This window comes from Pyricularia oryzae, chromosome 2, assembly GCF_000002495.2.
Source record: "Pyricularia oryzae 70-15 chromosome 2, whole genome shotgun sequence".
Taxonomy (NCBI): Eukaryota; Fungi; Ascomycota; class Sordariomycetes; order Magnaporthales; family Pyriculariaceae; genus Pyricularia; species Pyricularia oryzae.
This window is the reverse complement of record NC_017850.1, coordinates 7,725,418-7,753,400: the sequence shown is the minus strand read 5'-3', so window position 1 is coordinate 7,753,400 and position 27,983 is coordinate 7,725,418. Positions and strand designations below refer to the sequence as shown.

The window sequence follows — 27,983 nt, the reverse complement described above, 5'->3', positions numbered from 1 at the left end:
GTGCCGGCACCGCTATACGTGGTTTGCTGAGCCCTCGGGTCTGGGTCCGGCGGTCCGGCGGAGCCGGCCAAATGGGGGTTCTAGGTAAGATACAATGTGTAAGGAGCAAGAGTATAAGCTAAACTTCACTGCCTGCTTCTTTGTGTACTTGATACAAGGATGCTTGGGCGCTCTCACATCATCCAACATGTCTTCACATCGAAATATGAGCACTCACCAAGAACCTTATCAAAAATTGGGACCATCATTTCAGCTGTGAGACTATGGTCACTATTACGAATCAGTGGTGGGTCAAGATCTCTTTGATCAAGGTCATTAACTTTCTTTGTCAAATATTGATTGTGTTACCTGTTTACAACGGGTAGTTCCGCATCGCCCGAGGCTTTCACTGCTCTTTTATCTCAAAAACGCCAGTTGCCTTGGGCTCCGACAATGCCCACTTGATACCACCATGCATAATGTCGTCCCAGCGCTTGCACGCCTTCTCGGACAGCCTGGCACCGTTAGCCCTGAATCCGTGGGGGAAACCAGGGATGACATGAATGTTGGTCGGTACGCTTCCAGGGCAGCGTGCCAAACTAAGTTAGCAGTTGTTTGAAGCATCTCTCTAGCCACGAAAATCTCAAAAAGAACTTACCCCTGCTCCGTCAACCACTTTGCCCACACGAGCGCCTCGTCCCTCAGCGGATCCATCCCGCACACTCCAAATGTTGTTGGTGGAAGACCCTTGAGCTTCTCGACCGGCACGTTGCCGGGGCTCACCACAAAGTCCTCGGGCCCAGGCTCGACGTCCCCAAACTTCAGGTCCATGAAGAACTTTATCCTCCACGCTGGGATCACGGGCGCCTCTGCGCACTCGACCATCGAACTGGGACCGGCGAGTGCCGCTTGGATCTTTTCGTAGTGTTGCGGGGCCACGACGGGCGGGATCATCAGCACCTGGCCTGCTGGTGCGGGGAGGTCATGCAGGATCTCGCAGCCCGGCAGTTTGACGTGGTGCGCAACGACCAGCGACGCCGTCAGTTGCCCGCCGGCCGAGATGCCGCCGATGACAACCTTTTTCGGGTCCAAGCGACCGCCGCCAAGCACCGGATCGTCGGAAGCAATCTGCTGGTGCAGCCAGGCAAACGCATCCTGGACGTCGTGGTACATGGTCGGGTAGGCAAACTCGGGCGTGTGGCGGTAGTCTACGTTGAGGACCAGCGCGCCCGTGTCGGCGGTGATGCGGGAGCAGATGCCGTCCTCGGACGCCAGCGTGCCGAAGAAGAAGCCACCGCCGTGCAGGTGGATGTACACGGCGCCGGGCCCCTGGGTGGCCTCGTGGTCCTTGTGCCGGTACGTCCGGGCGGGGATGGAGGCGCCGTCGCGCGTGGGGATGGTGTAGTCGTGCGTGACAATCTTGCCATCAAATGCCGCGATTCCCGCCGCCGCCAGCTTCTCGCGCAAGCCGTTATAGTGGGCCTTTTCTGCGTCCTGGCTGTCAAAGGTCGGGCGCGGCGGGAGGGTGGCGGCGTAGGCCGTCCATTCTGGATCAGCGGGGCCGTATTTGGAAAAGTCCATGGCTGATTTTGGCTGATTTTCAGGAGCTTATTTGGGGTTGGGATGGCAGCACAAACGCTCTTGCTCTTAATGCAAATGTGGAACGAGATGAGATTTGTCCGGAATGGGATCAACACAACGGAGTCTGATAAGTTTGATGATGACGCTCTATAACTTGCCGAGGTAAATCGGGCGGACGTTGCGCACGGAAGAAACGCCGGTCTGCAGTCTAGTGAACGTGGGGAAGGTCCGATTGCGGAAGCCGTTGGGTTTCATTGCTGCAGAGGTCCAACACCATGGTGACTTTTTAGTGGATTCAAGTCTAGTGGAGATTATGAGTGACGGTTGGAATTGAGTGAGCAAGGTTTTCCTAGGTAAACACGTGGCCCAATATCACACTTACAGAAATGAGCTCAGGGGTACATCAGGTAACGAGCTCATAAAGAGTACGACAAGTAAATAGAACCAAGCAAGGAATGGACACCATCATAGGGTAAAATGGAATAAAAGAAAAGAATAAGAGGCCACGACACAACCTCATAACCACAGCCGAGAAGAAGAAAAAAAAACATCGCACAACATCATGCTCTCCTGAAGGCAGACCTTCAGCTTCAAAACTTGCTTAAGCTGTAGTCATGAGAGGCAGTAGCATGACCAGCTCTGCTAATAACGATGGTGTCAGCATTTCCATCTTGATCTTTCAAACTCGAAACTGATTACTGAACTCAAACTAGAAAAGACCAGGCGGGCGCAAAGAAGAACAAGAAGCAAAACAAAACTTACCGAGGGCCCAGCCAAACTCCCACCGCATGAACAAGCTGTCCAGAAGCTACCAGTCGTTGTTGAGGGTGATGCAGGCGGTTCAGAGGCTCCAAGAGCTCGGGATCCTGTGGGTGAAGAGAATCCTCGCCTCCGGGTTGTTGCTCTGCAGCCAGTCCTTGAGGTGGTTGATGTCGATGCGCTGGATGTCGTGGCTGCCCTAGCAGCAGTCTGGGATGTTGATAGTGTTTTAGGCGTCGGTCGCGTTGTAGTTGCCGGAACGTCGTCGCCCAGAGGGGTAATGGTTAGGACGGGGACGGTGGCGTTGGTGTCGGCGGCGGGAGGAAGAGGATGGTGAAAGCGGTGGTTAGAGCATACTGTTAGTGGGTGGCTGCGAAGCCAAGAGAGTGGCTGTGTTTTGTGTTGTGGTTTGTTATGCCGGAGAAGAGCTGCTTGGGAGAGGGATATTTGATCTGCATTGTGAAGAAGGGATCGTGGACTTTTTGTCATACCCCAAATGGAGTTGCAGGTATTTGTTCTGTGGAATAATAATATTGTTCAAAAGTACTGATCCAACTGTTGCCAATAGCCTAGAATGCTCTTCTCACTTGCACGGCCAAATTGATGCCTAGGGTAAATGACTGCCTCTGAATACTGCTCACCACTGGAAAATACCGAATAAGAACATCCAGTTAATTGTGATTCGCTGTTTGAATATTTCCTGACGCCGAACAACGACAATATAAACCAGCCAAACCAACAGCCAAGATGTTGTATAACGTGAGACTCCAATGCTCGCAAACTAGGGAAATTTGAGAACAAACGTGCGATGCCAAATAAAAGTGCTTAAACGGCTTGCAAGAAATGATAACCTTTAACCATTTTAGGCTTCAATAGGACACTTATAGTCGGAACTTCGCCATGTGAGCTGAACTGAACACTGAATGAGCCCAAAAAGTCACACGAAAGGTCAAGTCACTGCACTAAGCATAAGCAGGACCGGGCCCGAACCCGGTCAGGCACGATCCGCCTCTGCCCTCCTTGTTTTCCCCCTGTGTAAATAAAGAAGATAGAACGCGCGCCGAGATACCCCTCGGGAGGTTGCTAACGGCCGGCTAACAAGCCGGGCCGAGCCCGGCGTTAACTAATACTACTACTACTACTACTACTACTACTCACTGCACTAAGCAAAGCTTGGCTTTCAAAAGAAAAATTACAATTCTCTAAGACAGTTGTGGTACAATATGCTTGAAAAGAAATCCGCCTTGAACAAATGCCCATTGACCCCGTCCCATCCATGTTGTTGCCCCCCGCTATGTAATGCATGTCATGTAGTTTTGTATGAAATCGTCGTGTGCCGGCACTTTTAATTGCCAGAGACCAGGCAGCCGGCAAGCTTGCTAAGAGTGCTAGTGTTGCAACCGAGGATGCACTGAGAAGGGGGTTAAAAGGAGTTTTGTTGTTAGCTTTTGAGTGCCCGTGTCATCAGATAATCAGGCAACTTACGTCGCCGGTGTCGCCTCCCTGCTTGAAGCAGTCGACAGCACAGCTGCTGCCGGCGGCGATGGCATCGCCGAAGCAGTTGGAGCGGGCCTCGATGGGAGCCGCCTGGGTGGCGGGGGCGGCCGAGGCCAGGGATAAGAGGGCCATGGAGATGGCGGCAACGGAGATCTTGGAGAAGTGCATTTTGAAAAAAGAGGTGGGTGGTGGTGGCTGAAAAGCTGGTAAAGAGTGTATGTAGTTGAAAGTTTGGTTGTAGAGAGTGAGTGTGCTGTAGTTGGATTGTGACGGTGGTGAAGAGGATGGAAAAAAATAACTGAAGCTTCTTCGAGAGCGTCGATGCCTTCTTATACAACTTTCACATTGCTGAGGCTTCATGACGTACATCACGAGAGTAACAGGATTCGGGACTGCTGTTCTGCTTGATTGGGTGTGGCCGTAGTGGAGCCTCCGAGATTGACTCGGCCTTCCCGAACATAGGGGTTCAGCGGCTCGTTCGGGGAAATATGGCGGGGCGTTCACACATTGCCCGAGGTAGGTACCCACGCATGATGCACAACCAATATTTCTTGAAACCTCGCATCGCCAAGATACTTCTGGCTCTAGGTGCACTCGGAACCAGAATAGGAGTATCGACCGCACTTACTACTCATTTCTTGCGCCATGTTTGCAAATGTCACCCATGGATTTAACCGTACAAGCCCGATCACGAACGAGCCGCAAATTTGGGGGCCATAACGCTTTGTTCGGATGCTCGGGAGAGCCGCGACTCATTCATGCCAGACTCGCTTACGAAGAAGGGGCAAACTACCGAAAGAGAACACCAAGCTCGGCGAGTTTTTCATCTCCTTCCTTTTCACGCAGAATAGGCGAGCATCGCCCCATAACGGGCACGACCTGAAGAAGGCTGTACTGCTGCGCAATGTTGGTACACGCCCGACAAGGGGCGCGGGCGCACAAACATTGCATTGCATCCACCATCATGAGGAAAGGTATCCAGTGCGACCTTATACTGATCTCGCTATGGGGAATTGCGCAATGCGCTCCGCTCTCCACCCCCCGTGCTGCTTTCCGGAATGAGACCCGTGCTTTTTGCCAGAACAAGAGAGGATCTGCTCTGTGGGGAAATAAAGGGGGGGAGGGATTGACGATGGCCAAGAGATCCGCTAAACGCAAGGCGCCCAAGGAGGCGGAAAAAGGGATTACCTTCGTAACTACCTACCTTGCCTACCTATAGCTCGACACGACACATCTAGTCCACGCTGCAACAGGGCAACCTCATGTCATACTTTGGTCTCTTTTCACTTCCTTCTTTCCCAGCATCAGCAACCGTAAAACTTTAGCAAAATGCCTGTCACCAGTTAGTTGTCCATCTCTAGCCACATCGGCGCGTTGATGACGCCTCATACGATCATCGCCAAGCGGTGCTCTATTCCCACAAGTCTTCTTCGTGCAAGTAGTGCTGTGGACTTTTGAGCATAGTTTCAAGCACGCAAAGTAAACATCGTTTGATGGTGCGTTCATTAGTAACATATCTAGGAAGGTCTCTAAGCGCTAAAATGATCTATGGAGATGACGAAATACAAAAAGTTGGAAATCCCAAATGCTGTGCTGTGCGCCAGTCTTCACCCTCAAGCAGCCCCTCCCTTGAGTTCAGGGCTGCAAAGCTCGTCAGACAAAGAGATGCCCATTCAACTCCTTCTGCGTCCACGCCCACAATGCATCCCTCTGCTTGACATCCTTGCTGGCCTTTGTCCCCTTCCCCTTGACGCCCACCGGCCAATAAAAGGTGCCAGTCTCAACCCCCTCGGCGGCCGTCGCGGCCCAGAGCTGGTTGTACGCTCCCTTCTCGATGGTGGTCATCAAGGCCCGCCCGGCCAGGTTGATGGCGCCCTTGACGATGGGGTTGAAACCGTCCTTCCACGTGCTCAAGAGACCGGTCTGCACCACTCCCGGGTGCACCGAGACGACCTTGAGGTCCGGGTTCTGCTCGGCCAGCGCCCAGGCGTAGTGTATGTTGGCGAGCTTGCTGTTGGCGTAGCGCGACTGCGTGCCCGTCTCGGGCATGGTGGTCTTGAGCTTGTCGGGGGTGCTCAAGAGGCCGCTCTCGGCGGACCGCTCCAGCGCCGAGGACAAGAAGACGACGCGGACGTCGCCGCTGCCGGGCAGGGCGGCCGTGCGCTTGAGGCGGGGGAGCAGCAGCTGCGTCAAGAGCGCCGGGCCGACGTGGTTGGTGCCGAACTGGACCTCGTAGCCGTCGGCGGTCAGGCCCTCGGGCACGTTCATGATGCCGGCGTTGTTGATGAGGACGTCGAGGCGGTCGGACGCCGCGAGCAAGGTGCGCGCTGCCGACTTGATGCTCGCAAACGAGGCCAGGTCCAGCTCCAGGTGCGTGATGGGCGTCGAGGCCGCCGCCGGCGTCGACGCCCGGATGGATTCGATCGCCTCCTCCGCCTTGGCCCGCGACCGCGCCCCCATGTAGATGTGCGCCGGGTTGTGCTGCGCAAGCTGGCGGATGCTCTCGAGGCCGAGGCCTGTGTTGCCGCCCGTCACGAGGATGACCTTGCCCCGGAGATCCGGCATGTCTTGCTCAGGGTCGAATTTGACGCCGCAGAAGGTCATATTTGCGATTCTAGGTGGGTTTGATCGTGCGTGTTGCTGTTTTCTTTACTAGGGAAACAACAAGACAATTGTCTTGGAGGCTGGATTTCGAAGCTATTAATTGCGTTTGCAATGTATTTGTTTGCTTGCTGGATTGTTTCCTCCATTTTGTTCTTGCCAGGGTTGCCAATCTGTTGCCTTTATATACCACGACATCAACCTCAGAAGCCAAACCCGCGGGCGAAATATCGCCCGTTTTGTCTACCAGTAAATATGCAAGGCTTATTCGCATTTATGAAGCTTGGGCCGAAAAAGGTTAGTGCAAAACCGTTTGACGGACTTATGCTCGTCGCGGCGGGGTCTTAAAACCCGCTGTCGGTCGCAGGATGACGGGGGGTGACGCGGATGGCCGTGGGAGTAAGTAAATTCATGCGTCCCGCGGGTTTGAGGTAGTGCGACAGCGAGCTGGCTGAATGGTGTGGCTGTCGCCCAACTACGGGCTTTTGTCTGGTTCCTGTGATTGGCTGGCTCCTAATAGAGGCCGCATTAGCCTGTAACGAATCTGACAACTGCTAGACTGCGCCACAAGATGACAGGCGCACGGGTGATAGGTGCTTGGGGTTGCAGGTTCACGCTGCAGAGGAGATACCGGGGAAAACAGCAGTGAATTGGTGACGGTATTGTTTAACAGAGGCTTTCGTCTGGGGCGGCAACACGGCTTACAGACCGGTGTGGACAACTGGAAAACAGAAAATAGGGAGCCACGGGTCTTGTTCACCCCAAGGTAGTGCCCCAGACTTCCCGTTCACATGTCTCTTAATTTGGTGTTCAACGACCGGTATAAATCTTGACTTGACTACATAAGGTAGGTAACTACCTAGTCAACTTCTAGTCCCTATAAATCCTTTCTTTGTCTTTTTTCTTTTGGTGTAATACGATCGCAGCCAGAGCGCGATTTTCTCACACCATAAATATTTCCAAACGTGCCGCTTTCGGTCGCCTCAGTCAACGTCCTCGATTCTATGTGTTGATGGATCATCTGGATCATAGACACGATAGCGATCCTCGTCGTCGTCGTCGCTGTCATCGTCGCTGTGATCGGGGCTTGGGCAATCGTACCCCGGGTCGCGCGCAGCCAAACGTGAAGTACTGTTGTCAAGGGAGGTTTCGGGAGCGTTCGCGACGGCACCGACATTATCCGGGGTAGGGAGCGCCATGGTGCTGATGGCAAAAAGAAGAACTTGTACAAAGGTTGAGGTCCGCATGTTGAAAAGCTTGATTCGATGGCCAAAAGGGCCAAAGAAGATCACCACAAGGTGTGACCGATAGAAAGAAACAGAGAAGAAGAAGAAAGATAGCAGCCCAAAAAAAGTAAATTTGAGCGGCTTTGAAAAGGAAAGCCAACCTCTACCTGCGATGAAGAGACCCTGTTATATATGGATTTATTTTCATAGTGATTGATGTTAACCTTTTCGAAACTTGAGAAAAGAAGTAGGACAAAAGAGCTTGGTCTTATCGGTGTCTCCGTCACTCTGCATACTTCACCTTTGATTAAGTTTTTACTGAGGACTAAATTTAGAACGGCCAACTCCTCCAACGTGAGAATATACTACCTTTACAGGGACGATAGCCTATGTATGAATAACGTGAACAGTCGCATTACGTGTAAAAAGTCTTTTGGACACCGGTAATAGATCCGCACCGATTCATGTCACAACGGCAGCCTCCAAATCTCTATGTACACGTAAGGGAAATGTTACGATCAAGGTATCGGGGTAACCTGTTCTTATGGTAAAGTACAGTGGGTTGAAGCAACTGAGCGTCTGACTGGGTAACTGGGGTTCTCAATGACTGGGGGTGAAGTTATGATCGTTCTCAAGTAAGTCTTGAGGTTAACTAGAGTTTGATTGCTGCTAAGCAATCCTAGAATCGAATCTATCTACATGGTAATGAACGTGCCTTATATAGACTATGTTCCAAGGGTGATCACTTTTGTGTAAGTGATCATGATCACTCTGTGGTGATCACGGTTGGGCTGATCACTTCCTTGGCAATGATCGTGGTCACTCCTGTTCTGGTGATCGGGTTAGGGTTTCTTATCTTATCACCACGTGACCTCGTGCTCCCTTTCTCTGTCCTTGGTTCGTGCTTTCTTGGTTAGTTCTGGCTTGGGTTCCCGACACCTCTCTCATTCTTGCCCAATCGTGTCGGTACCAATCCTGGTCGTAACATCGTGTTTGCGATATTCATAACTTGAATACGTTGTGAAGCCGCAAGTGCATTGTCTCAGCTCTTCATCATCCCAGTGTTTGCGGGGAACTAAACGCGGAGTGCTGCGGTCAAGAGAGGTTTTGGAAACGGAAACCCTCCTGGTACAATCGTTCGGGATAGCTAACGCATTGGTACCGATGCCGAACAGAATAGCAATTTGGAAAGCTGTGGAGATGAGCATATTCCAAAAGACAAAGAAGTAAAGCTCCAAAATGAGAAGAGTTGATCAAAAGATTTAAAACATAACTGGTATTGAAGAAATAAGTTTCAAGGGAATGATGTGGTTGTATAATTCAAAAAGAGAGACAGAAACCTGATAACTAGATAAACGGCAATATATATTCTGTTCGACCAACAAATGGAAAACTTGACTGGACCCACAGCAGTAATAGCACCGAAGGGTGAAGCTGGAAAAAGCTGGAAAAAGCTGGAAAACAGGAATTCTGGATATAGAACATTGCGGCTTTACTTGCTGTAATGTTGGAAAATTTCTTACTTGCTGCAAACATGCAGTTTCAACGACTTGGTCGTCATTCTTTTGCAGTACTGACTTTTACCCATCTTTCGAAAGCTGCCAAGGCAATTCGTGCGCAAGCTCTATATAGTAATTCAACACTCGAGCTTATTTCAGGGCTAATACAGGTTTCAATAGCAGAAGGGCTTGTGCGAGCATGCCTAACCTTAGTCAAGCTCTTTTGGGTATCCTCGTAATGTCCAACCTTCTTTAATAAAACGCACTTCTGTTTCCTTCTGCGACACAACTCAAAGGAGAGCACACCACTGCATGCGACTCAGGCAAGACCAGATGGCCCTGATTTTACTGGTGGGCACACCGAATCTACCACTATGATGGCGAAAAGCCTCACTTCGTGACACCTGACCTGACAACCGAGAGTTGGGCCGGGTTGGAGGATCGGGCTGGCAGCCGATCCTACGATTTGGAGTGACAACCCATCTGAGATTCCCATCCGATGATCCGTTAATCCTCGATCCTGGCGTTTATTGTTATGTATCGCGACTATTCATGCGGCTAAGCAACAGAAGGACGGCAAGTTCCGCTGAGATTCCATGGGCTAATCCCATGCTGATCTTCACTGGGAAAGGTTGAGCAGAGCGACTCCAGCATAAAAGCAAAGCCCTGTGCATACAACAAAGTCTTTGTATTGCTCGCTGGGTACATAGCCGAATTCCAACCTTGGTATACATACAAGTGGGCTTCTGATGGCACCCAATCCCTTATCATGCGCTCTTGCTACAATGGCCCTTCTCGCACCACCCTGAAACTGATGCGAAAGATTTTCATAGCAGTCCATGAAAATGAGCCTGTGTAAGATGCCTGGTGTTTTTGCTTACCACCTAGATATCTAAGACTATGTATTTCATATCCGCGAATTGCAAGACAAACGCTCGTGCTTCGGTGTGATCCGGACCTGGCTGCCCCACAGACGTGCACAGGGTCTGGAGATTACTTATACATGCCACTGATCGGGGCTGGGACAGTCAAAATCACGTCTTTGTCAGATGCACATTGCAGAAATTTTTCATAACAGTTGAATTCAGCTGTTGGCTCAGAGTATGAAAAGAGAAGATAAAAAAAGGGGGGGAATTTTGCTAGGGTAGAGCCAAAGCCCAACTCCAGCCACATGCCAAAGAAGAGAAGAGAAGTAGGAAAAAAAAAGGGTCAAAACTGCCAAGCAGAGTGTCCCTGAAACCGCTCTCAAATGGAATCCCGTCCCCAGAAAAAAGAAAAAAGAAAAAGAAGGAAAAAGGCGGAAAGAAATGGACGACCCTTTCCCGGGGTACCATGCAAACGCCCAAAAGAAAAAGCCAACCCATCAAGATGCAAGAGCCGGACAAAGGAAAATGTGTCGTGGTATCAATCATTTCGAAAGAAAAGGATCATGGCTCGCTGTGACAAAGGAGAGAAAACAAAAGAAAAGATCGACAAAACATTGGCTGGTATGAGAATTTAGTTGCAAGTGAGGTGGGGGGTTTAGTTGCAGGTGAGATGTGAGGGTTTAGTTGCAGGTGAGGTCGCCGGTTTCGGAGTCGAAGCTGCAAGCCTTGGTGTAGCGGTAGGCAAGCTGTTGCAACAAATGGTCTGTCAGTAACTGGATTGTTTTGGGATTTCAGGACATCAGGCAAAAGGTCACTCACGTTCTGGTAGCCACCGTCGCTGTCGGTCCAGAAGGCGTTGGGGGCCCTGAGGTACATGCAGTCGTAGTTGGTGTGGAGGGCGCCGAGCTTGAAGTTGACGCTGGTCTTGCCGTCGATGTTCTGCTCGTTCTGGAGCCTGTAGCCCTTGTTGTAGCAGGCGGCCGCCACAATGGTCGGGTCCTTGTTGTTGTCCATCATCTGCTTGACCGTCTCCTTGGTGAAGGTCTGGCGGGCGCTGTTCCACTTCATGATGTTGCTGATGAGATCCGCGACGGCCTGCACCGCCATCTTGGCCGCCTGCTTGGCCGCCTCGGTGCCGGCGGCACTGGCGACGGAAGCAGCCGCGCCGCGCCTGTCGACAGCGGGCTCCTCCACGATGGTGACGATGGGTCCCCGGGTCTCGAGGTGCGCAGGCTGGATGGCGAGGGCAGAGGCGGCCGAGGCGGCGGCCAGGACCGTGGTGAAGATGGTGGCGACGGAGAACTGCATATTGATGGATTTGAAAAGAAGAAGATTTGGTTGAAGAGTGAAGATTGGTCGAAAAGAAAAGGCGAGTCGAAAGAAGTTGCAGAAAAAAAGAAGAGAAAAGAAGCTGAAGTGAGAAGAAAAAATGATGCGTTGTGATGTTGTGTCCGAAAGCTGGATGGAGAAAAGATAAAAAATTAGATTATCGTATCGTATCTGGGCTCTGTTCTTATACAAGTCGAGATAACGGCGTGAAGCTATTCGGATGTCTGGAGTTTCCCAATCTTGAGGGTATTTTGCCGGTGGCGATTAGACGAGATGGGGCAGTCCGTAAAGATGCAACACAGCTTGGCGGCTGGATCCATTCGCAATGGGGAGGAATGGAGAGGAGTCCGAAGTTTATACCACTTAGCCGAGCCCTAGGAAGATCTTCAATTGGCAGCTGTGTGCAAAAACCCATGCTCCCCCCTCGTTGAGCATCACCACTTTTCGGCTTTTAAAATAGCCTTATGAATATGGACCTTAGATCATCGCATGTTGCTGTTCCTGAACCACCAAGCGGGAGTGGATCAGAATGACCAGACATACTTTGGACGAAGTACACATTTAGACTTGTGGAGCTCGTGATGGACCAAGTCCCCAGTGTTTGCATGAAGCGGCCCCAGATCCTTCATTATGCGCCTCCTGAACCGTGCGCTTTTTGGCCGATCTTATTAGCACGAGCCGAATAACGACTTGTTGCAAGCAAACCCGCCCCTGCCATAAACTAACTGCCTGCTTACCAAGTCAGCAAACCCTCGCAGGTGCACTATCACCCGATGCCGATTTTCCGCCTGTTGGTCCGTGCCAAGGCCGGTACGATCCACCCGGCGTGTATACTTGCTATGTTTGCTATCAAGGTATTAGAGGGTGGCCCATGCACATGGAGTATATTTGGGGTACCCTTATGATTGCAATTTGCAATTTCTTATTGAAAACTCGGCACGTGTTTGTTCTCAATGCCGGCGGAGCTCTTGATAAAAAGATTATATCGCTAATTTCAATCGTCGCACCTGTTGGGGCTGCACAAACTCCGCTGATGCGCAGCAGCGGAGTCGACGGCCGTTGAGATCTACCACGGTAGGCGTTGCATGATCAACACGCTAGCTAGATCTGTGGATGCCAGTGCAAGCTTTGCTTTGGGAGCTCAGGATACTACGATATGACGGGACTTTTGTGCCGACCATAGTACAGTAGCATTTCTCGCCACGACTTCCGCATCGACTTTTTGACCGGTTTGGATTTTAGAACACATGGTAAGCATCAATGACTCGCCATGACAGGTACAGTACACCTCCCTGTACGCGCACTGCTACTTGGGGTATGGTTATGGTGGTAACTGAAGGGGCTCCACCGTTTGCTACAAGCCAACGAAACCAAGCGAGTCCTAGGAGCCCGCTTCGCCCGCCAAGGGTGCGGCTGGCGCTTTCTTGGCCCGAGTGTTGTGCTGTAACAGAACGAACGAACGCAGCTCATTCACACGAATAGATCATCCCGTCGACCCAGGAGCAGCCGCTCTAATGCCCAAAATACCAAAATCCCAGCGTGCTGCTCTCTGCCCAGGGGGTTAGAGTTTGCGTCTTCGGCTTTTCTTCTGACAAGTGGAAATCGCCATTGCGGAGATGTCATTCGGGTTATACTTGAAAATTTAAACTCTGCAGCTCTAATTATGCATGACATCCAATCTCAAGTGGTATCTCGATTACCCATGTTCCTTGACTGGCAGTACCACCAAGAAACATTGCTGCCGAGTCGGCATGTTTTGGCAATTAAACGAATGACTTGCGCAGCTTGAGTTGTACTGGATGGGAGAACAGAAACACAAAAAAAATAGGTGTGCCCATGTACTGCGTACTATAAAAGGCCGATCATCGCCGACAATCTTTACCATCTTTTTGGGGGCCGAAATCCGATTCTTGGACCCGAATTAATGCCTTCCGTATGTCCATAAAGCTTGGCACCAGCGACTGCCATGTTACAACCAACAGCAGCCCTTGGGACCCCTAAGAATATACGGGCTCCACATTCTATTCGTGAAGGGGGAAGCGTTTCCTTTTCGGGCAACATGTTGAATTTATGAAACAAACAGCCCCCAGATAATGCAACAAAATACGACATTGTTAATATTGCAGATAGGGCAGCCCTATGATCCTGGGTTGTCGATTGGGATGCACGTTATCGGGCGATAAAATCAGGTGGAGACGACGTCTACGTGACATGAAATAGCACTCGAATTAGGTGATAAATGGATGGTTTGCCCCGATAGAGAGAACAAAAAAAGAAAGCGAAAAAAAAACCTGGTGGAATAAGGATGTCAACGCCGTCGGCTTCTCGGGCCTTGACGATCTTGTAGCCCGAGGACGACATGGAGACAAGTATCTTGGCTATATCGGCAAGCTGTATGTCCTATAAGGCTATTATTAGCAAGGTGCTAAATAGCAAGGAAAGTCTGCGCATTAAGTTCATCCCATCTGTTGGTAAGTTCCTGTTGATCGATTAATCTATTTTCTGCATCTTTAAAATTAAAGCAGTCATCATTATATAGTGGGCTCTATGGCAAAGAAGCCTGCGGTCCATCTGACTCTCGCGAGCAGCTCAGCCAAGGTTGGCTTGTCTCTCGGCGATGCATCCTCTCAAGAGCTTTGGTTTGATATTGAGCTTTCCCAGTCTTGCAAGGCTTGCTATTTCCAGTGCATCAGAGCGGAACACACCCAGCTGACGCCTGCGATCGTGGTTTGCCCGACGGTTCCTGACATCCCTACTGAAAATTGCTAACAATGGCAGAAACCTCGTCGCAGCCCAAAGTCCCCCTACACACATCTTGACGGTCGCGCTGCTCGTGTCCGAGAAGCGCCTCCACAGCGAACTTGGTGGTGTCCAGGCGTCTTGCAAAGGTAAACCTGTGCCCCTCCGCCAGCAAATCGTTGTTGATGCGGTACTAAACAAGCCGTAAATGAAATATATTAGCTTCTTGGGTGAGAACAGATGCTTGTTTATGACGGACCGGCGTAGCACTGGCCCGGCTCCCAATTCGGAATGCTCCAGAGGAGGCATATCACCGCCGTGCTTGGGCGTAAAGTAGCCGTCCAAATGCGCAGCCGCGGAGCGGTCTGTCCCTGACTCCCTGGCAGTCTTGAACGGCGACAAACATGCATGTCATCGGCGCTTTTTCGATCTGAAAACGCAAGAGCCCGACGCCCGTAGGTTCGTGTACGGATGGAACCATGACGACGTGGGATCTTGCGAGTCGCGACTGACAGCCTGCGCCAGATGTGCACTTGAAAAGGAAGCTTGGTTGCACATTGAATCAGCGCATTGTCAGAGTAACGTCAAAGTCTTGGCTTTTTCAATAAGTGCATTATATGTGAGTGCCAACTGAATCACCAGCCGTCAGTTCGTCAGCTTTATCGAATATACCCCAGAGTTGATTGCTCGAGATATTCCGCACTGATTTAGTTCAAGACCAACAGTAACACAGTTGTCCAGAAGGAGAGCACCTGGGTTTATGCAATTGCACGATGATGCAGACCATAACACCAGGCCATGCTGCGCCGTCCTCGTCCTTTGAAAAATGTAATCACGACCAGTTCGTTTCCCACCCAGTTGCAGACACGTGTATACCCAGCTCTCATCGGCCGGTCTAGTCTTGTGCGCGTGATCTTGATATTTCCATTTTCTGTGGAAGCAGCTTCAAAAGAAGTGCGAGGATAGAAAGCACCAATGGGGGCATGGATCCTACAGTATTGGCATGCATGTTGAATCTGGGGTACTTGTAGCTAACTGGTGTGGTGGTGCAGAGTAGTGGTTTTCACTGATGTCATTTTGCTGACGCTGGCGCTGCCAGCCAAGCATATACTACCGCAGAAACAGTGCGTCTGGTCCAATTGCTCGCGAGCTGGGCGCGGCTCGTCGGCAACCCAAATGGCCCACGTCATAGTAAATACCGTATAAAGCTTACCTGCAAGCTGGGAGGGTTAAGCGCTTTGAGATGTTTAATTTGGTTTTATTTTTTTATTTCCTTTTAGCATCTGCCAAACTTGCATCACCACCAAAACTCTGCCCATCGTCGATCATGGCTCCTACTGTCCTCAGGCTGGTCACCGCGGTGCTCGCCGGGCAACGTGCTCTGGTCCAGGGCCAAGCCGCCGCGCCAACGGCGGCATCCATGATGACGAGGCTCTGGTGGCCCAAAGACATCCCCAGCGGAGCGGTGCCGACGCAGATCAACGGGAGCGCCTTCTACAACGACAATGACTTTGCGCAGTGGACCCTCGTAGGGCAGACCCATGTCAACGTTATAGAGTTTGGTGGACCCAGGACGACGACTGCCGTGCACCCGACGTATTACTGGCCGGGCCTCGTCCTGCGTTACACCAGCGGCGCATCGATCGTCAGCATGGAGTACACGCGGGCCGACGCCTGGACGTCCATGGCCAACACGTCAACGCTCACTGGCATCAACACCGTCGTGTAGGTTGAAGATTCTAGAGCAAGCATTCGACGTTTAGTTTTTTTTTCTTTTTCTGACCCGCCCAATATATGCAGCATCGTCAGTGGAGAGTGCACATCGGTCGATGACAGGGCGGAATGCACGGGATCCTACGGCGTCAACAGGGTGCACATCTCAACGGTGCTGCCCTCGGGGAGCTCGAGCCTGGGCCCCGCCATGACCATAGGCCCCGAGGCCTTTTCTACGCAGGCCGACGTGACGCCGTTTCCCTCGAGGCCGCTGGTCACATCCATCGCCGTCACCGTCACCCAGACCGACTTTGCCGAGGTCAACCTCACGCCGACGTCTTCCTCTACGAATGGCGTGCCGAGGGCTACGGGGAACGCTGGGGTGTTGGCCGGGGCGGCGGCTTTGGTCGGGGGAGCTATGGTTTTGATATGAGATAGGGATGGGCTGGAATTAATGTGGGAGGCTGGATGTTTTATCACGATTTAATGAGAGATGCTGCAGTGAACTTGATACCAGTTTACGGCTACATATAGCCCCACACCTTTCCTGCCAAGAGACCCCCTTATGAGCTGGCATAAGGGTTGGCCTCCTTGCCTTCAAGAACCGTCTTGTAATACTCCCGCAGCGTGGACGCCTTGATGTCCGGGTAGAGGCGGCGGCTGTCGAGGTAGCCCAGGTAGTCGGCCACCTCGGGCGTGCTGTCCCCGCGCACGCCCATGGAGTAAAAGTACTGGGTGACGGTCAGCTCCATCCCGGCGTCTTGGTCTTTTGGATCCGCCGCGAGCTTGGCTTTGCATTTTGCCATGGTCTCCTCCATATCCTTTTGGGTGTTCTACATTTTTTTGCACAACCGTCAGTTCTGACCCACAAGCCTAGTTCTTTGTTCCCCCTTCCCTCTCCCAACCGGAGGGCTCAGGGGTATACCGGATGTTTCAAGTCACTATCAGGGAGGTCATTTGGATAAACTTACGTAGACTCGCTCCACCTTCTCACCGCTAACCTCCTCCAACGTCTCGACGACTTGGTGCATGGTCAAGACCTCGTCCCAAATGTGGACGTACTTGTTGATGGTCCGAGGGTCCGCAAGGATCCTCGCCACGTGGGTGCCGATTGATCGCAGGTTGGAAAAGGCGATGGGTACGTCGCCGGTGCCGATGATGCGTGCGTCGTCGTTGAGGATCTCCGACATGTAGTCTGTCCTGCCAGAGGGAATTTTGAAGGGGAGGTTCTGATACCACCACGCGACGTCGATGATGGTGTAGGGAACCCTCTGCTCCTTGATGTAGTTTATGGTTGCTTCTTTCTGTGCCAATGGAAACACCCGAGTTGCAGTTAGCAAACCGGCAGCCAGCAAAAAGTCTATTGCCGACTTGGATACCGGCATTCGAAACCCCCTTTGGTCCCTTACTCACCGTCTCGCGCATCCCCATGACGTTGTACGCCGGCATGACGGGCGCAAAGTTGCTGGGCGTGAGCCGCTTGACGCCCGCCTCCTTGCAGGCGTCGACGAGGGCCTTTTGCTCCTCAAAGTTGTCAAAGTCGATGGGCGCGACCACGGCATCGGCGCCCCGGAGGACGTTGACCAGCTCCTCCCGCGGGCCGAGCATGTCGACGCCAAACACCTTGACGCCCTTTTCTCGGAGCGCTGCATTCTGCGGCTTATCCACGCTGGCTTTGCGGCTGATTGTGTTGATGTCCTGGTGAAGCGAAGGGGAAGTGTGTTCGTTGTGTTGTCAGACGGCGGGTGCTTTGATGTCTTCTTACACCGGGGAAAAGCCAAAACTTACGAATTTTGTGGGGGATTCCAACAGGCCCTTGATAATCTCTCGGCCGTGTGCACCGGTGGCGCCAATGATGACTACCTTGGGGGAGCTCATTGTGCTTAGGTTTATTGTTCAAGTTCAAATGTGTCAACGGACGTCTTGTCTTTGTCAGAGGGAGGTATGCACCGGCGATGAGAAAAAATATTCGGCGGCCTGCCGCTGGCAATTTTATATACAACCTGCCAGCCCGTGGAATACATACAATTCTCCTCGCCACATGATGGAATCCAACAAAACCTGGTATACGGCAACTGATGGTAAACAAAACGCAGCGCTTATTTGGTTCGTACTGTGAAGTCTCACTCAGGGCGGGCTGCAGAGAAGCGGGGCCAGGGATAGCCATGACACGCAGCGTTTCGCAGCAGCATGCTCTGCAAACTCAATGTGTTGCGCCTGCTGCTCAAATAGGCAGTTTGCGTGCAGAAAATCCATGGCTGCTTGGTGATCCGAACGAAAAGAAGATGACAGCTTCTGCACTGCCAATCCACACAACGACAAACACGACACGTCTTTCCCTTCTTTGGCATGTGCTTTCTGGTTTTTTTTCCCTCCCCGATATCGCAAGCCAGATGAGGAGCTCTGGCGCCCCAACGAATCAGCAAGCCATCGTGCTCAGACCTTGGCCCGGAGAAAGCAATATAAGTATGACATACAGTACAGTATACTTTGTTGCGCACCAGTCTCGTATCTGCGTGCCAAGACGTCTTGGTCCCATGAAAACTCGAAACTCTCTAATCTCCCCGACAGCAGGGCCCAATCCAGTTTGTCACCAGAGATGTTCTCAAAAGTTGGTCGCAAAACCTATATTTTTACCACGGCAACACCAGACCACCCTCAAATTGATCATCTAATCACCCACCAAGCACGGCATCTACAAATTCACCGCCACCCTTCACTTCCGCAAACTGCAGCCCGTCCCGGGGCATCAAACCGATAAGTCGCGACCGGATCATAACCCGGCCAGGGCCCAAACGCCTGTTCGCCCGTGGTCGGACACATGGCCTCGACCCGCGGATCCGACGAGGCATAAGTCAGCAGGTACAGCTGCATGGCGCGGAGCAGGACCTCCTCGGCCCGGATGCGGATGTCGTCGGACCCGATTCGACCAAAGTCCCAAGGCAGGTCGCACGAGCGGTGCGCCGTGAGGGCGCCGAGGCAGTCTAGGACTAGCCGGGCGGCTGGTGCACGGTGCTCGGTGGCGCTGGGGTCTGGCCGTGATGCCGCCGCGAGGGCCTGGTGGTCTGGGAGGGCTGGGCTGCCCGAGGTGGACAGCTGCTCGTCGGCCCACTGGGCTCGGCAGGAGGGTTAGCTTGGGTACGATGGCTGGGCGTCAAACAAGTAAGCTGGTGAGAGTATCGGATACCTCTTGCATGAGCAGCATGACTGTCTCGTCTGTGACAAAGTGTGAAATCCCATCGGCATCGGTTTGGGATAGTCCCTCGGTTTCTGCCCAGATCTTGGTCATGTCGCCGAACAACTGTAGTGGGCATCCGGCATATTGTCGGTAGAGGTGAGTGATGGAGCCCATCTCCACCTCTGGGTAGTCTTCCATCTACACTGACCAAAATCGCTCTTGTTGCGATAGTGACCAACTGCTGTATCACGTCGGATATGTCTATGAAGAAAGGTCTCTCGGGTTTACTAATCGACCAAAACACAGCATCCATACTGATACTTGCAATTTGCAAAGCATCAAAAGCGGCTCTGGCCTTTGCCAAGAATCAAGTCATTCCGGTGTGCCTGTTAGTCACCCCCAAAGGGCTGCAACGTCTCTCACATTGTTTGCGACGCGCGAGGACCTGGACGGAACAGTCCTCATTCTCGCTACTTCACGCATTTCCTTCGCTGAGGAAGTTGAGATCTCCGGTCTTTGGCTGTTTCTTCTTCCAAGCAGAGAGTCTGATCCTTGTTGCCTCCAGGATGTAGCTCAATGATCGCCAGGCAAAGGGACTGCGTATGATGAACTTTCCGGAACTTTCGCAACCGTATGGAACAAGACAAAGACATTGACTGTGACGTAAAAAATTTCCGCTTTGTGTCCAGATTCTAGCCGCAAGACCTCAGAGGGTTTCGAGCGCTAGCCAAGGCGAGCCGTCGTTTTGGGGTGAACAAAACCGCAGAGGTCTTGGAGGTATCGGTTGGCCATTCAGGACGACTTCCGACAGCAAAAAGAAGGTTAATAGCAGAACCGGGCACTCGTCAAGTTTTTTTGCCCCAAGATATGCCAAGAAAACATTATTTTAACCTATGGACGAGCACAAGTCACTTGAGGGAGCGGATCAAGACGACCCGGGGTAGTGCAAGAACAATGCAGCAGAGACAAGCTCGAATCTAGAAGGATCGTGACTAATCAGTTAAATGCGCGGGCTTCTGACAGGAATTAGCGGGGTTCGAGTTCTAGCTAGAGTCTAGACTACAACAAATCCGGTCTAATGTCGTTTTTCTTTGGAGGACGGTTGATCTGAGATGGTGATTCTGAACCATCTCAATCTCTTCAAATCGTATCTGTCGAAAGTGGAACAGCCTCCTTGCTTTGTTTCTGTTGAGGTGAAATGAACTTTGGCGGCAGCCTGCCTCGTGTTTAAGACCCTTTTTCTGAGCAGCAAGAGAAAGAGAGAGAGAAAAAAAGATTTGCGTGCGGGGGGCGCGCGCAACCTCGGCCTAATATCGCGGGTGCATTTTGTGATAACGGCCAAGATAAAGCTGATAATTTTGCTGTCTCGCCAGAAGGGTCAGCTAGCGTCTGTGCGAGATCGATTTTTCTTTTGTTGTTTCTTTTCCGGCCTAAGAGGCTAGCCTGTTTCATGCGTACCTGATTATGGCGCTACGTCGATCCTCTCTTTACTGGAGCGTTGGAGGGGGAGCGCACAAAGGCAAAGCAAGGCAAGCAAAGAAAGAAAACAAAAAAAACAAAAGCTGACAACAGCTGACAACAGCTTACCTTGGCACGAAGAAAGGGTTCTCTTTGGTGGCGTCCGAGCTAAGACGCAAGGCCCTAAATGTCTCAGGCACATCTCGAAATTAAACGGCGCTTTTTGGCGGACAGGGCAATGTGATGGAAATAGACATGGCGTCGAGAGGGACCGGAGCAAAAGCAACGGCAAGGAAAAAGGGAACACGGGATCACGAGTTGGAGACGGGTAAAAAAAACATATAAGTCTACCGGGTCGGGATGGCATCGAAAGTCAAATCTCCGTATCTTCAGTCACCATCTCACGGCAAAAGCAGTCAGCAGCAAACCTTGTTTCCTAATAGTCACTCATTATCCAACCGTTTACACTCGCTTTTTTCGGTGCAAAAAAAAAACCAAAAAATCAACACCACTACAACAACCACTCGCTCAACATGAAGGTCACTGCTGCTGCCGCTATCATGGGTCTGGCCACCCTCGTCGGTGCCGCCAACACCGAGCGCCACCAGGCCCGCGATCTGGACACGACGCTGCGCGTCATGAACAACGTCCTCGACCAGATGGTGGTGGTCGACAACGTCATCTCGGCCTTTTGGGACACCAGCGACCTCCCGGCCGTCCAGGAGGCCGGCACCAAGATGATCGCCATCATCAGGGCCTCTGACGAGGACATCCTGGCCATGACCCCCGTCCCGCTCCAGGACGCCATCGCCTTCCAGCCCCTGAGCGACAAGCTCAACGCCCAGGGCGACAAGCTGCTCGAGGGCGTCGAGGCCAAGGTCCCCCTGTTCGGCAGGGCCGCCGTCTGCCCTACCATGCACACTGCCGTGTCCACCATCGGTACGTTTTCTTTGCCCCCCCTTTCTTTTTGGTTCAAGCATATACCCCTCATCCGCAAGTGACCAACTGCTGTATCACGTCGGATATGTGCAAGACAAAACGTAAAAAGCTAACACGACCCTCCAAAACAGGCGCCGGCGTGGTCAAGCTCATGAACGACGTCTCGGACAAGTTCCCCCAGGAGGGCCGCCAGAACAACGCCAACACCATCCAGCACTTTACCGACTCGTTCGCCTCGGCCATCGCCAAGCTCAAGGCCTGCGCCGACGTCAACAACGCCGGCGGCTCCGGCAAGCCCCGCGGCGGCGACTACGACTCGGCCCCCGCCGCCACCTGGAAGCCCCAGGCCACCGGCACCGGCGTCCTCCCGCCCCCGCGCGCCACCGGTGCCGCCCGCAACGGCACCGAGGGAGCCGTCAAGGCCCCCATCGTCACCGCCGGTGCCTCGTCCGTCGTCGCCAAGGGCTTCGCCGCTGCGCTGGTGGCTGCCTTGTTCTTGTAAAAGAGACAAAGTTTGAAGGAGGTTTTGGGGGCGGTCTGCCTTGGAAAAGGGTTGTGAGGGCTTGGAACGTCGGTGACGCAAAGCAAAACTCTTTTTCTTAATTTTGATGAATGGGGGAGGGGAGTTTCTGGTTGGGGGATATACTAACACCACATATAACCGGCCCTTTGTAATTTTGCTGGAACACAACCGTCATATCACGGTTGACTTAGATTCTGAACATACTATAATTTCTTTTCTTCTCAAACTGTCTTTCATTCGGCGTAGTCTGTGACTTGCATGGAACAGGTTCTTTGCAAAGGCAAGTGTGAAAGAGCTCATCGAAGTCGGCGATGGATCTGCCAAATGGCAAGATCCATGTCCAGGTTGCCCGCCCGTTCCGCAGAAACGAGGACCGGAGCCGCCGGAAAAAAGTGGTTAACCTCGGCAAAATTGATCAAAATGTCGCGATTCAGCATTTTTCCACTTACCACTTACAAGTGAGAGGCGGTGAATCTTTTATGGTAAGTGACTGCAAAATTGACTTGCGCAGGAAGCGGTTGGACGTCTCACCGATGGCTGGTAACAGCTTGCATTTATGTAGATCTGCGTATGCTAATGGCGGCAAGATCGACAACGGTAGCTGAATTTCTGATCTTGACATCCCCCCTAAATGAGTCAGATCTGGTCTGATATTTATCCATTAAAAGTCGACGTTTTACGCTAATCAAGACGCCGACAGCCTATCTTGTAGGGAGCACTGCTGGCAACTCTTTCCATAATTCGCCCCGAATACAAATATTTCTCGGCTGGAACATTTTAGACCAGCAAATACAGCGACCAAAACACCTCACACAGTCAAGGGGGGTTTGGCTCGACGTGGGACAAAGCGTGCCTCTCTTCGGGGAATAGATAACGTACGCAAAACGTGACACAATATGTTGCGCCAGAGACTACATGTTTATGGGCTTTGCCTCTACAAGCCCAACGCATGAAGCTGGAAAGATCTTTGCTGCTATGGACGATCAACAAAACAAAAGTTTAATGTAACCTTCAGTCAATATTAGGAGAAGAGAACAACAAGAGGCGACTCCACCCACGCAAGGAAAGTAAAAAGGGCCAAACGGCACCAAGCAAAACAGATAATGGCCTGCAGCGGTGACCATGTAATGCCGCCTAGGCCGGCTCAGTTCCAAGATTGCCTGCACCGTGGTTGCCTCATCCCATGCCCCACAATCTCTGGGCTTTTCGAGCGTGATTGATACGAGACATCATAGATTAATATTGCAGTTGTGATCTGTACAGACAAATTAAGAATTCTGCGATCATTTCGTCTTGGGTCGTGACATGATGAAAGGGCCAGGGTGCACGCGCTGGCAGCAACCAACTTCATGATGGCGTACCTGTTTTTGACACTTTGAAAGCCTTTGGAATAGACATCTAGTCGCATGAGCTCCTAGCTGTCTGGAAAAAAGGTCTTTCTCCCTTTGGACCCTACTGCTGTATTGACATCCATTGTTACGTCCACCTGATTGATTCAGGACCCCCGGATCTATTTCCCCATACGGGTAACCCCATAGTGCGGAAATTACCGCGGAAGGTTCGATTTTGGACCTCGTCTGTACACACGAGAACTGTGGCAATGTCTTGGGAAAGTTTATATCCTGTTGGGGTTCGAAAATATCTCAGGAGATATAGCCATTTGCGCTTGAGGCTGCGCGAGCTTGATCAGCAATGTCTCGCGGATTCTCAGTTGACAGTAGATAAATCCGGGGTAGAATGCCATTGCCGGGATCAAACAGCAAGGATGGTTCTTTCGGATAATTTACGGTTGCGAAAAACCCAACGGTTCGTTCCCAAAATATCCCGCCGGATCCCCACCTCCCAGGCCCCTTTACCGGCCTTTGGACCTGTCAAGGCGTAGCCGAGATTGAGGAATCGAAAGACCCAATATTCAGAGTTTACAAGGCGAGAGCCCCCAAATGCCGCGCGCACTTTCCCCCTGAATGGATATCGCCAAGGGGCGAAAGGGGGCATCGAAACAGGCTTTGTCTTTGCAATTGACAAGCTATAAAGCTTTCGGCGAGGAACGCCTCTTTGCCAGTTCATTCCATCTCTTCAGCCCATCACAGCTCCAACTCCATTCATTCGCTCATCACAAGACATACCAGAGGATCTTGTCGACCTTGCTTCCATTCTTTAATCAAAAAACCTCCCCAACTCACAAGATGCTTGCCTACAACGTCATTGTTCTCGGCCTTGCCGCCGTCGCCTCGGCACAGACCTTCTCCGGCTTCAGTGACTCGGGCATCGTCTGCCAGGGCGGAAACACCGCCACCAAGGCCGAGGTCGACAGCGCCATCGTCGGACCCAAGGGCACCATCACCCAGGCCAAGGCCTCTGACCTTGGCTACGGCCGATGCCAGAACCTCAACGTCCCCATGTACTCTGTAAGTTGTTTCCCAGTTTGTATTGGCTTCATAAACAACAAAGGGAGACGCAACCCCACGATTAGGTTTCTATCAGATTACTAACCGGTCTTTGTTTATCTCTTGGTCACAGCAACCCGTTGGAGACAAGTTCATCATCAACTACGCCTTCGACAAGGCCTCCAACACATACAACTTTTGCTCGGCGTCCATTTCGGGAAACTTTTACGGCAAGCAGTGCCAGCCCATCTAAAGCGGGTGTTGATCTAGGTGCATCGTGGATGTAGATTAGTTATGCGTTTATAAAGCACAGCGTTCTGAACTTATTTTGACGGCCTCCCCAGCGACTGATTTATCGTCAAGGTATTTTATGAAATGCAACCATTGACACGCGTCACTGGTCTACGCACAGATCTACTATATACGATGGGAGAAAAGGACCCACATCTGGTGGAACTGGCCGCTGCGGAGGCTCGTATGATGGAAAGGGGCGGAATATAAAGTAGGGTCATCCCTGCACCGGGGGCACAGGGCCTTTATACGCCTGAGGCAACCAAATCACGTCAAACGCAGCATCAGAAGCAGCTGTTTGCGCAGCTGCAAATTCCAAATGCTTCAACTGCAGGTTCTTGATGAGGACTTCTGGGAGATGGGGCCAACAGTTCGTATCGACGGCCGGCCGGCTGCAAAGCGAGACGGTTCATCAACGGTCCGGCCCTGACGCAACGCTGTCATTCTCTGTCGACGCCAGACTTTCGGACCCTGCACCTGGCTCAGCTTTCCATCCAAATAACTCACCGCCAGCCGCAAAGCCTACCAACAAAGTCGACGATTTCATCGTAATGCCAGCTGATCTGACACCTGACGAACAGACGTAGTGTGCCACTCGACATAATCTTTCCAACCCTCGCGCGACAACAGTACAAACTCGCACGGAAACGCCCGCCTCGCCGAGTCGCAAGCCGCGACCTCGCAATCAGCCTGTACACCGCGGGGCAGTTTGCCAAGGTGAGTTCTGGTCATGCGGTGGTTGCGCGCCAAGGCACTCACGATGGCGTGGGTGACGGCCGGTGGCTTTGCGCGCTGGTTGGGCCAGGTCCGAAAAGCGGTCGTCCCAATTTTGTCGCCGCGATAGATTCCATGGCGCCGACACTGCCGGGGAACTCGACCACGACGCTTCCCAGGTTCAACAGTAGGTTGTTATCACCTAGGAGCCCTTTCAAACTGTTGGGAATCCCGCCGCTTGGGAGCACCACAGCATAGCATGTTTCCGCATCCGGCAATGCGGTATCCTTTTCCATATACTGGCATCTCCAGTCGCCAAAACCATGATACCTAATTACCAGCCTCAACTCGCGGACTGTGACGGATCGGAAAATCAGGAGCACCAAGATTCTTTGCATCCAGCGGCAGATGCTGCGCAAACTAGCCAGGTCAGGCAGGTCGAGGTGACGGATAATATATCCAAAGATCTCAGCGGGCAGCGACTGGAGAATAAGCAAGACTTTTAGGGGGGAGAGTGCGTTAGGTGATGACCGAGCAACAAAAGACCAAAAACGAGGAAAGAGGACATCAATGATGATATGGGCAGTGTTTATTGAATGAAGAAAATAAAACTATATATCGCTGGGGTATGGGTACAAAAGAAACCAAAGGATAGTAAGCATGTAGCAGCACTATTCCAACCTACGGCAACCCACCTCCTCACAGGCGCGGGGCGGTGCGGTACCAGTTGGAGGGATCGTCGCCCAAGCACTCGCCCACCGTAACCATTTTCAGGCCGTGCGCCTTGGCGGTGCTGATGATATGGGCGGCCAAGATCTCGATTGTGTGTTTCATGTCGTGCGCCAACACGATAGGGCCGCTGACGTCTTTTGTCAACCTCGTGTCAACAATGCGCTTCGACATGTCCATATTGCCGCGCCAGTCTAAATCTGTCAGCTTTGATTCACGCAGCGATTTTCTTTTGAAACGTTTTTTTAAAAAAAAAAAAACACACCATTAGTATCAATGTTCCAATTGATGACGTGGTAGCCGAGATCGCCGAGCTGGTCCTCGCAGTCGGCGTTGCATTCGCCATACGGCGGGCGCATGTACGTCGGGAAAAGGCCGAGAATCTTGGCAAAGGCCGCCTCGGGCCGGAGCATCTCGTCAGCGCGCTCCTGGGGGCTGAGCTCCGACATGTGCTTGTGCGACCACGTATGCTGGGCGAGCTGGTGGCCCTCGCGGTGGGCGCGGGCGACGACCTCCCGGTGAGGCTCGATGTTGACGCCAGTCAGGAAAAAGGTGACTTTGGCTCCCGCCTTGGCCAGAATGTCGAGAAGCTGGTCGGTCAAGTTGCTGGGGCCGTCATCAAAGGTAACTGCGACGACGCCGGGCTTCGTGCATTCGTAAATTATTTTGCCTGTGTTTTTTTTTTTTGTCAACCATTTACGTACTGCAGGCAATTATGAATTTATGCGGTGACGGTGGTGTTTACCATAAGGCACAGGGCCTATCTTGGGACGGGGTACGTCTTTGGTGGGGTTGACCACGCGTCTAAAGAGAGGTCAGCTACCGATCTTCAATCCGTGGAATCCATAACAGTATTAACTTGCGCCTCATTACCGTTGCTACCGCTACGCTTGGTATGCCCACGGGCAAGGGCGGAGGCGCTGAGCCCAAGGATTGCAATAGTGCTCGTAAACTTCATTCTAACGTCTAAATTATAACAATTATTCAAGGTAATGTAGCCGCGAGATCGAAAAATTGATCAAAGAAGCGATAGTATGGAGCCGATTACCCATGGTTTGTAGAGGCGGCCAGGTCTTATTATAAATGCAAAAGAAATCGAATATATAAAATGCAAGACAGGTAGACTTTTCATATCTACAATACCCCCCTGGCCTCCCTGAATCAGTATAAATTTCATGCGTATGCGGGCTATGGGGGGCCCTACGCATTGCTGGAGTACCTTTTTGTACAGCTTCTCAATACATCGATCTACCGTGTTTCTGCACCAAAAACCCATGCGTTTTGTGTACCGGAAACCCCACTTGAACGAAGCCAACGCGCTGTTGTATTGGCTTTGAAAGGACAGGGCACGCCGTCGGGACGCATGAAATTGTATTTCTTCAGGGGTTATAGTATAATTAGCTGCTAATATAGCACGGAAAGTCAGGGTTTAATTTATGTTAATTGCTTTCCCCAATTCGGTAATCACGTCAAGCTGTTTACAAAATCGGGTTGATTTATCGCAATCTTTGCTAACTCAAGTTGTTTTGCGAAATGAATTCTTCAGACCGCCCGAGAAATAAAAGGCTTTGGGAAGCATTGGGTCAACCGTTGTAGACCGATAACCAACTTTGCAAGCCCAAAGGACCCGTCGAATAGAAAACGCCCGGGCTAACGGGGTTCTGGACGAGATAAATAAATCTTAGTAATCCTATTTAAAGAATCCCATTATCGATGATGTAGTATTTGGACCCTGAGATCACCACCAGGGTAACACTCAGGGTAATACCCTTTATCAGAATCACGTCAGACTCAGCAATTTTATCTGCTTCTTTTCCTCTCCTTGAAGTGGAATCTTCGTCCAGAAATGCTTATAAACTAACTTCCGTGATATGTTTACCCTGGCCGTTACCATTGCCACCACTAAAGGTGGGGTCCTATCTGCTCCTACGGGATAGTCTTTACCTATTAAACTCCATATTATAACGACTTCCAA

General features: G+C 51.7%; 12 protein-coding genes across 12 annotated transcripts; 5 read left to right on the top strand and 7 right to left on the bottom strand.

Annotated features, from left to right (window-relative positions):
* Positions 1–288: 288 nt before the first annotated feature.
* On the bottom strand, positions 289–1,749 carry MGG_15936 (uncharacterized protein). The gene is made up of 2 exons (XM_003715667.1): positions 638–1,749; positions 289–557 (listed from the first exon to the last, which is right to left on the bottom strand). The coding sequence occupies exons 1-2, from the start codon at positions 1,558–1,560 to the stop codon at positions 386–388; spliced, it is 1,095 nt and encodes a 364-aa protein (XP_003715715.1). The 5' UTR covers positions 1,561–1,749; the 3' UTR covers positions 289–385.
* Positions 1,750–3,492: 1,743 nt separating this feature from the next.
* On the bottom strand, positions 3,493–4,159 carry MGG_08348 (uncharacterized protein). Its single transcript, XM_003715666.1, has 2 exons — positions 3,805–4,159; positions 3,493–3,730 (listed from the first exon to the last, which is right to left on the bottom strand). Exons 1-2 carry the CDS (start codon positions 3,982–3,984, stop codon positions 3,665–3,667), a joined length of 246 nt encoding a protein of 81 aa, XP_003715714.1. The 5' UTR covers positions 3,985–4,159; the 3' UTR covers positions 3,493–3,664.
* Positions 4,160–5,302: 1,143 nt separating this feature from the next.
* Positions 5,303–6,559, bottom strand: MGG_08349 (dehydrogenase/reductase SDR family member 13). Its single transcript, XM_003715665.1, has one exon. It carries the CDS (start codon positions 6,418–6,420, stop codon positions 5,470–5,472), a length of 951 nt encoding a protein of 316 aa, XP_003715713.1. The 5' UTR covers positions 6,421–6,559; the 3' UTR covers positions 5,303–5,469.
* Positions 6,560–10,688: 4,129 nt separating this feature from the next.
* On the bottom strand, positions 10,689–11,316 carry MGG_08350 (uncharacterized protein; the record flags this gene model as incomplete). The annotated part of the gene is made up of 2 exons (XM_003715664.1): positions 10,689–10,754; positions 10,828–11,316. The coding sequence occupies 2 exons, from the start codon at positions 11,314–11,316 to the stop codon at positions 10,689–10,691; spliced, it is 555 nt and encodes a 184-aa protein (XP_003715712.1).
* Positions 11,317–11,918: 602 nt separating this feature from the next.
* Positions 11,919–12,242, top strand: MGG_15935 (uncharacterized protein; the record flags this gene model as incomplete). Its single annotated transcript, XM_003715663.1, has 2 exons — positions 11,919–11,983; positions 12,083–12,242. 2 exons carry the CDS (start codon positions 11,919–11,921, stop codon positions 12,240–12,242), a joined length of 225 nt encoding a protein of 74 aa, XP_003715711.1.
* A 1,454-nt stretch (positions 12,243–13,696) lies between these two features.
* MGG_15934 (uncharacterized protein) lies at positions 13,697–14,106 on the top strand (the record flags this gene model as incomplete). Its single annotated transcript, XM_003715662.1, has 2 exons — positions 13,697–13,808; positions 13,877–14,106. The coding sequence occupies 2 exons, from the start codon at positions 13,697–13,699 to the stop codon at positions 14,104–14,106; spliced, it is 342 nt and encodes a 113-aa protein (XP_003715710.1).
* Positions 14,107–15,403: 1,297 nt separating this feature from the next.
* On the top strand, positions 15,404–16,222 carry MGG_08351 (uncharacterized protein; the record flags this gene model as incomplete). The annotated part of the gene is made up of 2 exons (XM_003715661.1): positions 15,404–15,801; positions 15,877–16,222. 2 exons carry the CDS (start codon positions 15,404–15,406, stop codon positions 16,220–16,222), a joined length of 744 nt encoding a protein of 247 aa, XP_003715709.1.
* Positions 16,223–16,352: 130 nt separating this feature from the next.
* MGG_08352 (isoflavone reductase) lies at positions 16,353–17,832 on the bottom strand (the record flags this gene model as incomplete). Its single annotated transcript, XM_003715660.1, has 5 exons — positions 16,353–16,622; positions 16,761–17,093; positions 17,203–17,487; positions 17,578–17,671; positions 17,816–17,832. 5 exons carry the CDS (start codon positions 17,830–17,832, stop codon positions 16,353–16,355), a joined length of 999 nt encoding a protein of 332 aa, XP_003715708.1.
* A 660-nt stretch (positions 17,833–18,492) lies between these two features.
* Positions 18,493–19,078, bottom strand: MGG_08353 (uncharacterized protein; the record flags this gene model as incomplete). Its single annotated transcript, XM_003715659.1, has 2 exons — positions 18,493–18,900; positions 18,977–19,078. 2 exons carry the CDS (start codon positions 19,076–19,078, stop codon positions 18,493–18,495), a joined length of 510 nt encoding a protein of 169 aa, XP_003715707.1.
* A 1,880-nt stretch (positions 19,079–20,958) lies between these two features.
* On the top strand, positions 20,959–21,866 carry MGG_08354 (uncharacterized protein; the record flags this gene model as incomplete). The annotated part of the gene is made up of 2 exons (XM_003715658.1): positions 20,959–21,364; positions 21,496–21,866. 2 exons carry the CDS (start codon positions 20,959–20,961, stop codon positions 21,864–21,866), a joined length of 777 nt encoding a protein of 258 aa, XP_003715706.1.
* Positions 21,867–23,954: 2,088 nt separating this feature from the next.
* Positions 23,955–24,527, top strand: MGG_08355 (uncharacterized protein; the record flags this gene model as incomplete). The annotated part of the gene is made up of 2 exons (XM_003715657.1): positions 23,955–24,295; positions 24,408–24,527. Exons 1-2 carry the CDS (start codon positions 24,074–24,076, stop codon positions 24,525–24,527), a joined length of 342 nt encoding a protein of 113 aa, XP_003715705.1. The 5' UTR covers positions 23,955–24,073.
* Positions 24,528–24,782: 255 nt separating this feature from the next.
* On the bottom strand, positions 24,783–26,966 carry MGG_08356 (polysaccharide deacetylase; the record flags this gene model as incomplete). The annotated part of the gene is made up of 6 exons (XM_003715656.1): positions 24,783–24,957; positions 25,073–25,255; positions 25,325–25,761; positions 26,039–26,208; positions 26,274–26,678; positions 26,882–26,966. 6 exons carry the CDS (start codon positions 26,964–26,966, stop codon positions 24,783–24,785), a joined length of 1,455 nt encoding a protein of 484 aa, XP_003715704.1.
* Positions 26,967–27,983: the final 1,017 nt, after the last annotated feature.